Source organism: Arvicola amphibius, chromosome 9, assembly GCF_903992535.2.
Source record: "Arvicola amphibius chromosome 9, mArvAmp1.2, whole genome shotgun sequence".
Taxonomy (NCBI): domain Eukaryota; kingdom Metazoa; phylum Chordata; class Mammalia; order Rodentia; family Cricetidae; genus Arvicola; species Arvicola amphibius.
The window spans coordinates 39,763,054-39,777,758 of NC_052055.2; the positions used below are offsets into that span (position 1 = coordinate 39,763,054).

Here is a 14,705-nt window from a genome sequence, read left to right on the forward strand (position 1 = left end):
GTCTTACTTCCTACCTTTAAAAGCAGGTTCTAAAGGTCTTGGGTCTACAAAGCACTTCTTGGGCACACTGTAGAACAGTGCCACTGCCCAAGAGGGATACAGAACTGCAGTCACAGCGTCTGGAAGGGGAGGCAGAGCCACTCCTAAGAGAACCCGCTCCAGGGTAAGCTAAGGAGGCAGGAACCTCCACATCCCTCTCCATCTAGAGAGCAGAACATCTGGGTCAGAATATATGTCTCCTTATATCTTAGGACACATTTCAATTTTCTATTGATTTGGGGTCTTGCTATGGAGCCCAGGCTGGCATCAGGTTTGCAGCAATCCTTCTGCCTCAGGTTCTCAGGTGCAGGGAGTTCAAGGTCAGCCTGGGTAATTTAGTGAGACCCCGTTTCAAATTTTTTCAAAAGGTTTTATTGGTGAGATGCATCAGTCTTCAAAGCAAGTGCCTTTTCTCAGAACCCTCTCCAGCTTCACCAGCTCCTCTCTGGCATCATGATCCTCCTGCCTCACTTTTAGTAGAGGGGTCCCAGGATATGCTGCCACTCCTGGCCAGGAACCACCTCTTAAAGACAAACACATGACGGGCCCAAGGCAGTGACAGTGACCCTTCAGGGCAGAAAGAACAGCAAGTGTAGAAGCTGCTGAGACGGAAATGAGAGCAGGCCATGGTGGCCAGAGCAGAGTGGGTATAGAATAGCAGACAACCAAGTGAGAAGGCAGCCAGAATGTCAGGCCACAGGAATCTACTTTATGGTACGCTTCCCCAGGAAGGTGCTAGCTGTGTGGGAAAACCTTTGACCATGTTGAGGAGCAACCCACTGGCGGGCGGGGAATGAACAGATCAAGCTATGAGGGGAGATAGTACAATGAGGGGAGTTAGCACAAGATGTGGCTGAAATTAGAATAGACAGGCTAGTCATGAACGATAGGAAAACGAAAGGACCCAGCAGGATTCACCAAATCCCGGTGAGTAAAAATTGGGAAAACTGAAAGACAAACTCATTGATAATTTAAAAAAAAAATGGATCCCCTCCCCAACATGCTCATTTTCAGCACATTTAAGAGGACAAATCACCTGATCAAGTTCATCCAAGTAGCGTCCACGGTATGACTAGAAAGCGGAACGGACTTCAGACAATCATTTATTTTGTCTTATTAGCTACCATTTCCAGTTTACATAAAAGGAAATCAGGCCCAAAGATGCGAAGACTGTACAGCTAAACATGGATGAACCTGTCTAAGAACAGATGTGTTCTCTAATAAAGGAGATCTGCTGGGAAGCTAGCAAGGAAACCTAAACAGCTAGGCAGACGGGCGGCTTTAACTAAAAGCTCATCCTTTGTGTCTCTTTCCAGGTTTCGTAATTGCCTAACACTCTACTGCTGCACCGGGCAGAAGCCAAGAGGTCGCACTGAATCGCGCCCTCTGAATCGTAATTATCAATTAAAACGCAGACTCCTGACTGCAGCTTGGATAGTCCAGGATCAAATACCCATTTACGGAAGCGGGAAAACCTAAATCTGCTTTAGTTTTACTTTTAATTAGCGACCAGAAATCTCCGTTGAATAATGAGGCTTGAGATCTGTGGAACGGAGGTCTGAGCCCTGGCGGCCACCTAGAGACCTAGAAGCCCGGACCACGCCGGTCACTTGCCGCCTCTCACCCGGCGTTGGTGGCACAGGAAACCAGCACGGGTAACGCGCGGGACCGCCCTCCAGATCAAGTCCAACCCGACCAACAACCAAACCAGAGCCGGCGGGAGCCGCGAGGTATTGTGGGAGGCAAAAGGGCGAGGCGACCGCGAAGCATTGTGGGACACCACGGGGCTGACTCCGGCTCCCTGCCCCAGCTTCCTCTCGTACCGCGCGCGGCCACGTTTCAGTTCTGAGTCGTTCTGGGCGTCCCCAGCTGCCGCTGATGTAATCACCCGCACTCCGTGTCTGGCACCTCAGAGGATAACAAGGAAATTAAGCGAAGAACCGTGACACACTTCCGGTTGTGTCTTCGCTTTACGGCTCGACGTTTTTGCCGCTAAGAAGGAAGTGGTGGAGGCGTTTACGACTGCGCTGGTCGCGCTTTACGGCGCCGGCCCCTGCGCGCGCCACTTGCCTCCTGTCTTGGTCCCTCGGAGTCCCTAGGATCTTGGCGTCTCTTCCCGTGCCATCTGTCGCCATCCGGGCCCGCGGAGCCCATTGCAGGTGAGCGCCTTGCTTCGTAGAGCCCCGTGGACCTCGCGGGCTAGCCTGGCCTAGGCCTGGCTCTGGGGGCCTCCCGGAAGAGCCTGCCTTTACGTCCTCTCCTGCCGTCGATGTCCGTCCGCTGGGCGGGGCGGGAACCGGTCTGGGGTGGTCCCGGGCACGACCCCGTTCGTTCAGGACAGCGGACAAGGTGTATGGCTCCCTCAGCCGGTTTCAGTCCAGAGCCGTGGAGAGTTAAACGATTTCTTTTTCTGCTCCGACATGGACGACTGAGAGGAGTAGGCTCACAACCCGGTCTGAAACGGAACCTGGAGTTAGCTCAAGATCCGCACCGAGTTGTGGCCAATACAACTGTCGCCTCGTTCTAGTTTTCCCGTTCCAATCACTTTGTGGTTCACATGTGCAGAAGCCAGAGGACTCCAAGCCCCTGCCCAGGAGACAGACATCCAGGGAGACGATGCATGTCAAGCCTTGAACTGTCTTGAACTTGTGACAACTAAAATTTCCAGTTGCTTTTGAGACAATATTGTGGGTATGGCTTTGAGCATCCGACTGTCAGGCTGTCACCTGACGACAGCATAGCCTAAAGAGGGCCAGGCTGAGGCAGACAACCCTAAAAACTGTTTGGAGATGACGGGCAGGTGGACTACTTCAGTAAGAGCCATCTTTGTTTCTCCAAGTGGCGGTATGAGAGATTATTTCATGTGAACGGTTAGAAAGCCGCCCCATGTCCTTTTCCTACAGCTTAGCATAAGTTTACATATGGGGATGACACCCCCAACTTTATTCCTTGTTGCTGTCACCTAACTATCTTGAGCTTCCCTGAAGCAGATGGTTTTTTCCTTTCTTCCCCCGAGACAGGATTTCTCTGTGTAGCCCTGGCTGGCCTGGAACTCACTCTGTAGACCAGGCTGGCCTGGAACTCACAGAGATCCACCTGCCTCTGTCTCCCAAGTGCTAGGATTAAAGGCGTGCACCACCACTGCCTTGCTTTGTCAGACAGTCCTTGTGGGTGATCCATGTATGTTTTTTTGGTTTGGGTTGGGTTTTGGGTGTCCAGCAAACCCCTGAATTTTACTTTTCTAAAATGACCTGTAGCATTCTACAGACTGAGATTCCAAAGCTACACCGCCTGGGTTCCAATTTTTAATCATCCAGCATTACAGCGTTTATTTCACTGTACCTTTCTATCTTTACCCGGAAAATGGACACTGAGCTGGCGTGCTGTAAGAAGCGAGAACGGTGCCCTGGTGTTTGTGTTTGCATTTGACCCTTGGCCACTTTTGCAGCCATCCTGCAGGCCCTTACCCTGCTGGTTTTGCTCTGAAGTTTATGGTGATCTCCATCACCTAGAAGTGCTCTTGACCGTCTGCACACACGGTACAGGGTTTGTGCTGGTGGAAAATGGGAAGAAACAGAAAGGAAAGTCAGATTCTGGGGTCTGCTCGGTGACTCGGGATTCGGTGGTTTTAGTCCTTTGATTTTTTTTTTTTTTTAAATTTTGTTGCTCTGTGTGTGGGGGGGGAGGGAAAGGGAGAGAGGAGTGCGGGTGCATGCATGCCTTGACATTCAGCTGGAGGTCAGAGGAGCACATTTGGGAGGAGTCAGCTCTCTCCTTCCCCTTCCTCTTTGGCTTCACCTTTACCTTCTCTGCTGGTCAGTGTATTTGAGTGTCTGACTAGTAACTGTGTGGCATGGTCACTAATACAATGACAATGGTCCTATGATACAGACTGTCCTTTACTTTAGAGCCTGGGCTTAGAGAAGTTGGGTGCTTCAGTGAAGGTGTGATTGAGGGAACTTTTGTCATATGTCATGAATCTGAGACACCTTTATCTTAAGTTACACTGAGAAAAAAAAGATGCGACATCCCGTCAAGTATAAGGCACAGCGTCATTTCAATGATATTTGCCAAAAAAGAGCATGTCCAGAAATTAATGAGACATAAAATGTTGCTGGTGTCAGGAATGTTCAGAGTTTTAAGTGTTCTTAGGTCAGTTTACAAGAAAACCCTGTCCCTGCTGCTCCAGAGCCCAGGGCTCTGCTTCATGTGTACCTCTATAACACAGCTCCAATGGGAGGTAAGATGTTTGGGACTTGGTGGCCTTTCTTCGTAAAGCTGCTCACAGTGCTTGTTTTTTAAGGTTTTAGAAGATGGCGAAGTTCATGACTCCTGTGATCCAGGACAACCCCTCAGGCTGGGGTCCCTGTGCCGTCCCTGAGCAGTTTCGGGATATGCCCTATCAGCCGTTCAGCAAAGGAGATCGGCTGGGGAAGGTATTGGGTCCCTTCAGCTGGGGCAGCTGTTCCAGAGCTCCCCATTTCCTTTTTACTCTCTTTGTGGCTGTGCTTCCTTCGGGGACACCAGCTAAGGAAGGCCTTGACTCCAGAGTGAGTCTGAGGTGGTGCTGATGCCTTTTTCCCTCAGTCTCCCTTACTATCTGGGGTTTGTGGCTCAGCAGAAGCCTGCTCACCTGACCTGTTCTCTTCCTTTTCTTTATTGCACAGGTTGCCGACTGGACAGGGGCCACATACCAGGATAAGAGGTATACAAGTAAGTGTTCCTCAGTGGGCTACCCACATCTAGGCCTTGGGAAGATTGTTGCTTTGTTCAGTAAGCTGCACACAAAAGCTTTTTAGAAAGGCAAAGAAATGCTGATGGTGATGGTAGTTATTGGGGTGTATTCTGGAGTCTGTGCACTGACCATGGTTTTGGGAATAGTCCCAGAAGGTAAATTGTTAATTATTGTGGGGTGACAGCCAGACTCCTCTAAAAATATGTTAAGTGTGCTGCCATTTGCATTCCATTGCTTGGGACTTCCTGAAGCCATCAGTCAGTGGACTCTGGGCTTTGGTTTTGAGGTTTGGCTAAAGGAACGAGCTTTTCATGGGGCCAGTTAGATGGTTGGGAGTGGCAGCCTGGAATACTAAGTTAAGGTGGATGAGGTCAGAAAGAAAATATATCATGGTCGATGGCAGTGTCCATGGCTCTGGGTGATGGAAATGGTGCAGCTCAGATTCTTACATGACCAGGCAGAGGTAAACTGGGTTAGCTTGAGATCTTGGGCTCTCTTGGTAAGTTCTTTAGACTCAAGCTCTTAAAACTTAAATGTGTGTGTGAATCACCTGGGATCGTGTTTAAATGCAGGTTCTCATCTGTCAGGTCTGGACAGGGCCCATGAGTCTGCACACCTCACAAGCGCCTGACCAGTGCTGCAGGTCCCAAAACCACACTTCTGAGAGCAGGCTCAGGACTGTCATGCACATGAGCAGTCTGTAGGGAGCACTAAGCACACGCTGTCACCTTTGCCTACAGACAAGTACTCCTCTCAGTTTGGTGGGGGAAGTCAGTATGCATATTTCCATGAGGAGGACGAGACAAGCTTCCAGCTGGTGGACACAGCACGCACACAGAAGACTGCCTACCAACGGAACCGGATGCGATTTGCACAGGTAGGCCACAGTCCTGAGCACCTTGGATCTCTTACTGTGAGAATTTCTGCTGCTCAGCAACCAATGAGATAGGAAAGGCTTGCAGGCCTCTGGCCAAGCCCAAGTGTCAATGTAGTGACGAATTGTATCAGGATGAGTTGTCCAAGGATATGTTGAAGGAATTTAGATTTCTGTTCACAGTGGATCAGACATCACACAGCCATGCTGGGAACCTATTTCCTCGCTTAATTGCAGCATGCAGGCTTTGTTAATTAGATGGTTTGGTTGGGTGCTACATAAAGATGCAAACTTAGCAACTGCAGGAAAACTAGTAAACCCACATTGCTGGAAATGAGTTCAAGCTAACACAAGTGCCTCTCCCCTTAATGCAAATGCTGTAGATGCTATAGAGATGTGAAACATGGGACTTCACACATCAAACTTGCTCTCGAGATATTAATAAGCTATGACTCTAAGAGGTTAACATGGGTCTCTTCCTGCTCCCCAGCGGAACCTCCGCAGAGACAAAGACCGCCGGAACATGGTACAGTTCAATCTACAGACACTGCCCAAGAGTGCCAAGCAGAAAGAGAGGTGGGCATCCCTTCCTACCAGGATAAAGCTGTGTTCCCAAATGGGCTGTATTCAAAAAACACAGAGCCAGGGCAGGGATTGGCTGTCTTTCACTATTGGAAAAGAAACCAAAACCTCTTAGCCTGTTGCTGTCCAAGGCTGGGTCATGGCAGGCAGGTGGGAGGTGACTGAGGTAGACATTTATGCTAAAACAAACAACAGGTAGAATTGAAGTGACTCTGGCCTCTGTAGGTTCTGGGTGCCTAGTTCCAGGCAGCACTGTGTACACTGTGTCCTGTGGGTTCTTGGGGCTGAGCACAGCAGTCACCACACCCTAGCCAGGATTGCCAGTAACTGGGCTGAATGCGCCCCTACAGTTGCTGAGGGGAGGGGGTGTACTGTGCCCTTGCTCTCATCCCCAGTGTGCACCAACACGGTCTCTTCATCTCTAAGCCACCATTTTCTATCCTGGGAGCAACCAGGAAGGACACAGCAATTCACCCAGAAGAAGCTGTTGAAAGCACGGCATTCTGTCTGTCTGTCTTTTCAGAGAACGAATTCGCTTGCAGAAAAAATTCCAGAAGCAATTTGGAGTGCGGCAGAAGTGGGACCAGAAGTCACAGGTAGTGTGTCTACACCAGAATTCTGTTGGGACTTGGGTGGGTTTCTTTTTCTTCTTATCCTTAGAAACAGGAGTCATGTAGTGCAGTTGTGAGGTCCCTAGTGTACTCAGTTTCTGCAGGCAGCTTTAGACCTGCATCACTCTTACAAAGAATCTTTGTGCCCTTAGACGTGTCCCGTCCTCCCCAATCCCTGCCAGCACTGCTCTTTGCTGTCTTTTCTCTGATCTGTGTATTTCATGTAAAAGGAAGCAGAATCTGTGCCCTTTATTTAGTGTGGCATTTTTAACATCTGTCCCCTGCTGCAGCCTGTACTAGTACAGTCTTTTCATTTTTCCTTCGCTTCTGTTAAGGATTGATTCCAGGCACCTTCAAAGAGACCAAGATTTGTGGGTGTTGACTTCCTCTTGCATAAAATGTTATAGCAACGCATGTATCTTGTGTGCATCCCCTTGTGGACTTTAACTCACCGCTGAGTTATTTGTACCAGTTGAAATCTTTTAATCTCAAGTGATCCTCCTGCCTGAACTGCCCAGTAGTTAGGACTTTAAGTATGGTGAGCACGTGGAATGTTTTCAATTCACACATGACTCTGGGATATAGAACCCATGGGTATAAAACCTGCAGATATGGAGAACTGACTGTACCTACTTCTTATTGTCAAGTGGCATTTCTTTGTGTGGATTGTCACATTTCTGCCAGCCACTCACAGTTCCACTTTGGCACCATGAAATAATGTTACCACCTTTGTAGGAGCTGAGAATAGGAGACATGAGCAACAGTGGAGGCCTTGCATTCACAAATTTTGGGTTCAGTCCCCAGTGTTGCAAGGGGAGAAATGATGTTAAAATTGTGGAAGTTACACTTTGCTGGACTTGGTGCTTATATCAGAAATATGCAGTTGATACCCTGAGAGGGCCACGTTGAGTCCCTGATCCCTTCAGTGAGCTTCCACAGTCACAGATACCGTCTTTAAAAACAAAACAAAACAAAAACCAGCCAGGACTACACACGCCTTTAATCCCAGCACTCAGGAGGCAGTGACAGGCCGATCTCTGAGTTCGAGGACAGCCAAGACTACACAGAAAGCCTGCCTCTCAAAACAACAATAACCAAAAAAAAAAAAAACTCAGCCAGGATCATAATGATTAAATAGAAGCCCTTCCACTGGGCAGTGGAATTCTCAGGAGGCAGAGGCAGGTGGATCTCTCTGAGTTCAAGGCCAGCCTGATCTACAGTTCCAGGGCAGCCAGAGAAACCCCGCCTCAGTCAGTCAATCAATGCCCTTCCTGTGTTGACCTCTCTTGCTTCCTTGTGTTGGGTATGAATGTCTTTCCCTCTGTTTTCTCTCTAGAAACCCCGAGACTCTTCGGTTGAAGTTCGCAGTGACTGGGAGGTGAAAGAGGAGATGGACTTCCCTCAGCTGATGAAGATGCGCTACTTGGAAGTGTCAGAACCTCAAGACATGTGAGTAGCTTCTTCACTGTTGCCTCCCACACTCACGCATGTGGGCCAGCTGGAATTGATGTCTCCTTAAGCCCTAGCAACTCCAAAGCAGATCTGAAGTCACTTACAGTACTACATAAGACTAGTGGGTGTGTTTTTGAAAAATCAAGACCCACAAAAACACGCATGAAGTTTACTAAAATCCCAGTTTCTCTCCACTCTTGGTATCTGCACAGGTCAGTCTTTGAGCTCTTTGGGCAGAAGAAGCATGACAGATATCCAGGAGACTCCATTTTGTGCAGGGGCATGGAGCTAAGGCGGTGGGGAGCCAGAGCTTCAGGCAGGAGGTCCACCCGCCAAGGTGCCTTTCTAACAGGCACCTTCCCAGAGGAGGGTAGCTAGAAGAGGTGTGTTTCCCTGTGAGAGCTCGGAGGACGGGAAGCAGCTGCCATTCATTAAAGATCTGCCTCCTTTCCAAGAGTACTTCCATTTCTTTCATACATGTTAGACTTCTGGGTGAAGTTTCTTTCTGAGACAGGGCACTCATGAGTAATTGAGTCTTAACACAAACTTGCCATCCTCCTGCCTCTGCCTCCCTAATGCTGAGATTACAGCTGTGCACGACTGTGCCCTGTAGATAGGATTTCTGATTCCACAACATAAAAGAGGAATGGGGAAGATCCAATTTTCCCTCTTCCCTCAGAGAGTGCTGTGGCGCACTGGAGTACTATGACAAAGCCTTTGACCGCATCACCACGCGGAGTGAGAAGCCTCTGCGGAGCATCAAGCGCATCTTCCACACCGTCACCACCACAGACGACCCTGTCATCCGGAAGGTGTGCGCCCTCTGCCCACTTTTAGGAATGTTGCTGAGACCCCAGAAAGAACAGGCTGTGAGATATGCAGGTGTCCCTCGGTAGTCACAGAACGTAGATTCAGGACCACCCTGTGGATACCAAAACTCATGGCTGCTTCAAAGTGAATGATGTCACATAGCTCTCTGTCCTGGTAGTCTTCTTCTCAAACCCCTAAGACACTGGCTACTGCTGTATAGGCAGGTGTCACACCGTTGTTCGGGAACCTGACAGAGGGGTGCACATATTGATAGCACAATCCCCACCCCACTCCATACCCCGAATGTGGTGGGTTAACTGGTGAAGATCCTACAAACATAACTGACTGTGTGTTCACAGTCCGGCCCTTAAACAAGGTCATTCTGGAGCTGACTTAAAATTTGATGGGAGTGGAGGCTTGTTGCTGGGTAGACTTAAATGTGTTGAGCAGGGGCATGCTCAGACCCCAGCTCTGCCAGGCACTCTTTGTTACACTGGCGCCTTAGCTTTCTCACCTGGAAGCTGGTGTGCAGAGCATGGTGTGTGCTCCCACCACGGCCCACCACAGTGCCTGAGCAGCCATGCCAGCCAGTTTGCTGCAGCCTTCTTGGGTGACTAGGGAGTCTTTTCCCTTCCTGGTGACCTCAGCGTCCTCACTTCACTCTCTGTCTCTCTCCCTCCTTGCAGCTGGCAAAAACACAGGGCAATGTGTTTGCCACTGACGCCATCCTGGCCACACTGATGAGCTGTACCCGCTCTGTGTACTCCTGGGACATTGTTGTGCAGAGAGTTGGATCTAAACTCTTCTTTGACAAGAGGGACAACTCTGATTTCGGTAAACAGCCTGTCTGGAGAGCAGTTCATGGGCATGGGTATTATTGGTTCTTTATAATTGCTTAGTCCTGAGGATGGGTCGTGTGTCGATCCTTCCCATGCTCCTGGAGTCCAGGGAAGAGACCACTTCAGCTCAGTGCTCTGTGAGCTTCGACTGAGTCCTCACACAGCTGCTGTGGTTGTTCACTTGCATAGAACTTTGCTGGCCTTTTTTTTTTTTTTTTTTTTTTTTTTTTTTTTTTTTTGCTTCTGCATTTATATGCCATAAAGAAAATACGTAAGCATGTATTTTGTGACATCCATATATATATATATATATCAATCAACAGAAACATCTCTTGAGGAACCCAGAAAGAATGAGAAGGAATGGCTTTCTTACTACTGTGTGACTGGTGGTGTTAGGTCAGATGGAAGGTTATCCAAGAGCCACCCACCGCACATGCCACACATACACTGGGGAGGGAGAGACCCCTATCAGCAGAACACAGTTCTTTGGAGATGGGCTCCTGTGATCTAGGTCTCTACATCTCCCCATGCTGCTTTGCACGCTGCCAGTAACTCTTAGCTGCGTGAACAGGTGACCATCCATGCTTGGGATTTTACAGACCTCCTGACTGTGAGTGAGACAGCCAATGAACCCCCTCAAGATGAAGGCAATTCCTTCAACTCACCCCGCAACCTGGCCATGGAGGCCACCTACATCAACCACAACTTCTCCCAGCAATGCCTGAGAATGGTGAGCACACAGGAGCCAGTGGCACCAGCTTGCTAATTAGGTGGTTTAGGAGGCTGCTACTGAGCCTCTACTTTTCAGTAAACTGTGGTGTGAGGCTGTCCAGGCATGGCCTCTCCTGGTAGCAGAGGACCCAAGCCACTTAACAGTCTATGTGTTTATGCATACTTTCTGTCTATAAAGTTACAGTATTAATAATGCTTGTCTCACAGATGAGCTGTGGAAATGCCTTTGGCTAAAATGCCATTTTTTGCCTTGAGAGTGTGATATTGAACCAGTTGTCCACCTTTTACTGTGATGAAGGAGGAAGTAGGAAGGGCATTACCGTCCTGTTAGCCGTCTGCCTGTGATGAAGAAGCAGGGGGTGGGAGAGCGCACTCAGTGGGATGTGCTGGGCTGTCCTTAATACAAGTGAGCCCGGACCCTCAAGGACATAAAGCAGTGCTGGGTCTGCTGACTTGAAATCAACACCGTCTCCTGAAAGCTTTGTCACTTTTGCAGGGGAGAGAAAGATACAATTTCCCCAACCCAAACCCATTTGTGGAGGATGACATGGATAAAAATGAGATCGCCTCCGTTGCTTACCGGTATGTCAGCTCTGATGGGGGTATGGCCACATTGGAGCACAGACCCTGTCCTGTGCTGTCTGGGGTGGTCCATTCAAAGCAGCAGATCTTAAAAGAGAATGAATCTTGCTTTCCTTGTAGTTACCGCAGGTGGAAACTTGGAGAGGACATCGACCTTATCGTCCGCTGTGAACATGATGGCGTCATGACTGGAGCCAATGGAGAAGTGTCCTTCATCAACATCAAGACGCTCAATGAGTGGGACTCCAGGGTGAGGCACCATCACAACTGTTCCCTGTCGTGTTGAGTGGGGTTGGCTGGAGTAAGCTGACAATCCTTTAAGTGTTCACAGAGCCATTATCTCCATTAAGTCCCTGCCTACAGAGAGAACAGTCTAAGAAGGTTTCTGCTTCTGACTTTTGTCTGTTCATCCTGGCCACCCATCGGCTCCTGCTCTCTATACATCTGATCTTGACCTTGTCTTGGGAAGCCTAGTCACTCTCTCTGACCTCTCTCTATATTCAGCGTCACTGCCACCCTGTGATCCCTTTGTCCAGCTCTGTCCCTGCTTACCTCAAAAGATGGAGGTTCTCAACCTGTGCGTCATGACACCTTGGGGGGGGTGTCATATATCAGGTATCTATATTACAATTCATGATAGTAGTGAGTAATTTTGTGGTTGGGGTCATCACAGCATGAGGAACTGTATTTAAGGATCACAGCGCTGGGAAGGTTGAGAACCTCTGCTCTAAGAGCTGGAGCCGGACAAAACGTTAGTGCACACACTCTTTCCTCTGCATTGTCCACCAAGACAGTCAGTCCTTTCTCCCTGCCGTTATGTGTGGCACTCTGGTGAATGAAGGGCAGGGCTGTTGCATCTGTACAGGATAAAGAATACTGGTAAGGACAACTCTGGTGTCGAGCCAGCCTGTGATGATGAGCTGCCATCAAAATGTGACTCTGAGAGCCATTCTCTCCTGGGGCCAGTGGCCTTCTCCTAGACTTCTACTGTGGCATCTGTCTTTCCTTGTGTTTGTTGTGTTCTGAAACATCCCTTCCCTGCTCACAAGTGAAACTGATCCCAGTAGAGCCTTGGGGTGAATCCCCCATGTGGCTCTTGTTCCAGAGTACCTTATACTTCCCAAACACATGGGAAGAACCTCACCTACAGCTGGAGTTTGTGGACAGGCATCCCGCAGGTTGTAGTTTCATTCTCTATTCAGGTGTCATTGGTGGCAGTGACTGTGTCCCTAGAACTGAGTGTTCCAGAAGAATGTCTGCCTGAAGCTCACTCTGGGTGTTCAGAAGTCAAGTCCTTGTAGTGTAGAGCTGAGAGGTTCCTTGTCAGTGCTCAGATACTCCTTCCCCTAGAGTCCATTATCTTACTCCATTTGGGAATCTGCTAAGGCGCTCTTTGTTCCCCAGGATGGTGGCAGGGCTCTTCAGTGTCATGGACCTCTCTCGGGGCTATAGCAATGTTTCCAAGTTTTTGTTCTTTTTTTAAAGATTTATATATTTATTATGTATAGTGCTATGCCTGCATGTATACCTGCAGACCTGAAGAGGGCGCCAGATCCCATTAGAGATGGTTGTGAGCCACCATGTGGTTGCTGGTAATAGAACTCAGGACATCTACAGAAGGCGGTGCTCTTAAATGCTGAGCCTTCTCTACAGCTCACATTTTCAGGTTTCAAGGGAAACACAGAATCTGTCAGATACTGATCTTGGAATGGACCAAGAAAGTTTAGTGGGAACCTCCCTGCCCTATGACCTTGGATTGCCGCACTCCCCACATCTGGATATCTTTGCATATTAAGCATCAGGTGCTGGGCTCCTCCCTCAGCCCCACCAGAGGCTCTCCCACTTACTTGCCCCTCAGATCCCACCCTTCCTTCTCTGCATGTTCACCGTGACACAGTGTGTAGCCCCTTTTCACCACACAGCACCCTGTCACTGTGGTTTGCCATGTCTGTCATCACCCTCTGGTTGAGTGGCTACACACAAAGATGGCGTGTCTTTCTCTCTTAAATGATAATCACTCTACCTCTGATTCAGGCTTATTCTTTGCTCCCTAGTGGGTCCCTGTCTTCCATAGGAAGCCCTGGGGCCTGGTGTGGGGGTGTCCCCTCACCCAATAACCAGCTTTCCTTCTGCAGCATTGTAATGGTGTTGACTGGCGGCAGAAGTTGGACTCTCAGCGCGGAGCTGTCATCGCCACTGAGCTGAAGAACAACAGTTACAAGTTGGCCCGCTGGACCTGCTGTGCTCTGCTGGCCGGATCTGAGTACTTGAAGCTCGGGTGAGACTCCTGTGCCGGTGCTGGGGCAAAGGCTGCTCACTGGGAAAAGCAGCAGGCCTGGCATTAACATGGGACTGACACTACCCCAGTGTGAGCACCCATCCTCCTCTCCCACAGGTATGTGTCCCGGTACCATGTAAAAGACTCCTCACGCCATGTCATCCTGGGCACCCAGCAGTTTAAGCCCAATGAGTTTGCCAGCCAGATCAACCTGAGCGTAGAGAACGCCTGGGGCATCCTACGCTGTGTCATTGACATCTGCATGAAGCTGGAGGAGGGCAAGTACCTCATCCTCAAGGACCCCAACAAGCAGGTCATCCGAGTCTACAGCTTGCCTGATGGCACCTTCAGCTCCGAGGAGGACGAAGAGGATGAGGAAGAGGAAGAGGAGGAAGAAGAAGGTGGGCAGAGCAGGCCTTTGAAGCCTGGGTGATCTGAGGGTTGGAGAGGGAGCCAGGCTAGTGCTGTGGTCAGTTTCACCTTGGCAGCACATTGAGAGTTTCCTGGCACTTCATGTGGGTTGGCTCTCCCAGTCACCAAAGGAGATTCAGGAGAACATCTGGAGAAGGCCCTGGGCAGCTGTGGAGAGGTAGGCCGTGGATCAGTTAAATGACCACAAAGCCTCACTGGTGGCTACAGAACATTGCTCAACCCTAGAATGGTCAGGAGGGCTCAGCAAAAAGGAGGCCTTCAACACTCAGGTTCCTCAAAGGTCCAGCGGGAAAGACACTGCATCACATGGTGGGGCTCACTTCTCTTAACGGTTCTTTCTTTCAGAGGAAGAAACTTAGATGAGTCGTCTTGGTGCCCATGTGTGTTCCACCCAGCTGGGCAGCGTGTCTGTGGTTCCTGCTCTCTGAGGCAGATAGAATAAAGAATAAGTGTTTGGTTTCTTTCCTTCGTCCTCTGCTTCCATTGTTCTGTAGCTCTTCCTTCTCCCAGCAGCCCCTGGGAGAGGGAGACCAGGCAGGGGACCAGCAGTTTCTGGAGCTTCCTGACTGCTGTTAGTTTGCATCAGTACTGGAAGTTGAAGGCCTCATTTTGTTTCAGGACCCCATGGCATGCCCCTTTCATGGAGGGAGAGCCCCTCTAGCCTTAGCATGACCCAGCTAGTGCCTTCGAAGCTTACTGTCTCCAAGAGCAGGGTGGGGTGGGGTGGTGGCCCAGCCCT

At 49.6% G+C, this 14,705-nt stretch overlaps 1 protein-coding gene across 1 annotated transcript; it reads left to right on the plus strand.

Annotated features, from left to right (window-relative positions):
- The first annotated feature begins 826 nt into the window (after positions 1 to 826).
- On the plus strand, positions 827 to 14,427 carry Eif3d (eukaryotic translation initiation factor 3 subunit D). The gene is made up of 16 exons (XM_038343612.2): positions 827 to 966; positions 1,356 to 2,198; positions 4,343 to 4,475; positions 4,707 to 4,752; positions 5,515 to 5,651; positions 6,139 to 6,224; positions 6,754 to 6,826; positions 8,178 to 8,290; positions 8,973 to 9,105; positions 9,790 to 9,937; positions 10,542 to 10,672; positions 11,171 to 11,256; positions 11,377 to 11,506; positions 13,392 to 13,534; positions 13,652 to 13,935; positions 14,312 to 14,427. The coding sequence occupies exons 3-16, from the start codon at positions 4,353 to 4,355 to the stop codon at positions 14,323 to 14,325; spliced, it is 1,647 nt and encodes a 548-aa protein (XP_038199540.1). The 5' UTR covers positions 827 to 966; positions 1,356 to 2,198; positions 4,343 to 4,352; the 3' UTR covers positions 14,326 to 14,427.
- Positions 14,428 to 14,705: the final 278 nt, after the last annotated feature.

Excerpts from the sequence above, each read along its gene's own strand:
- Eif3d (XM_038343612.2), top strand. The coding sequence starts at position 4,353 with ATGGCGAAGTTCATGACTCCTGTGATCCAGGACAACCCCTCAGGCTGG. Across the intron at positions 4,476-4,706 it reads AAGGAGATCGGCTGGGGAAG|GTTGCCGACTGGACAGGGGC; the intron begins GTATTGGGTCCC and ends TTTATTGCACAG. Across the intron at positions 9,106-9,789 it reads ACGACCCTGTCATCCGGAAG|CTGGCAAAAACACAGGGCAA; the intron begins GTGTGCGCCCTC and ends CCCTCCTTGCAG.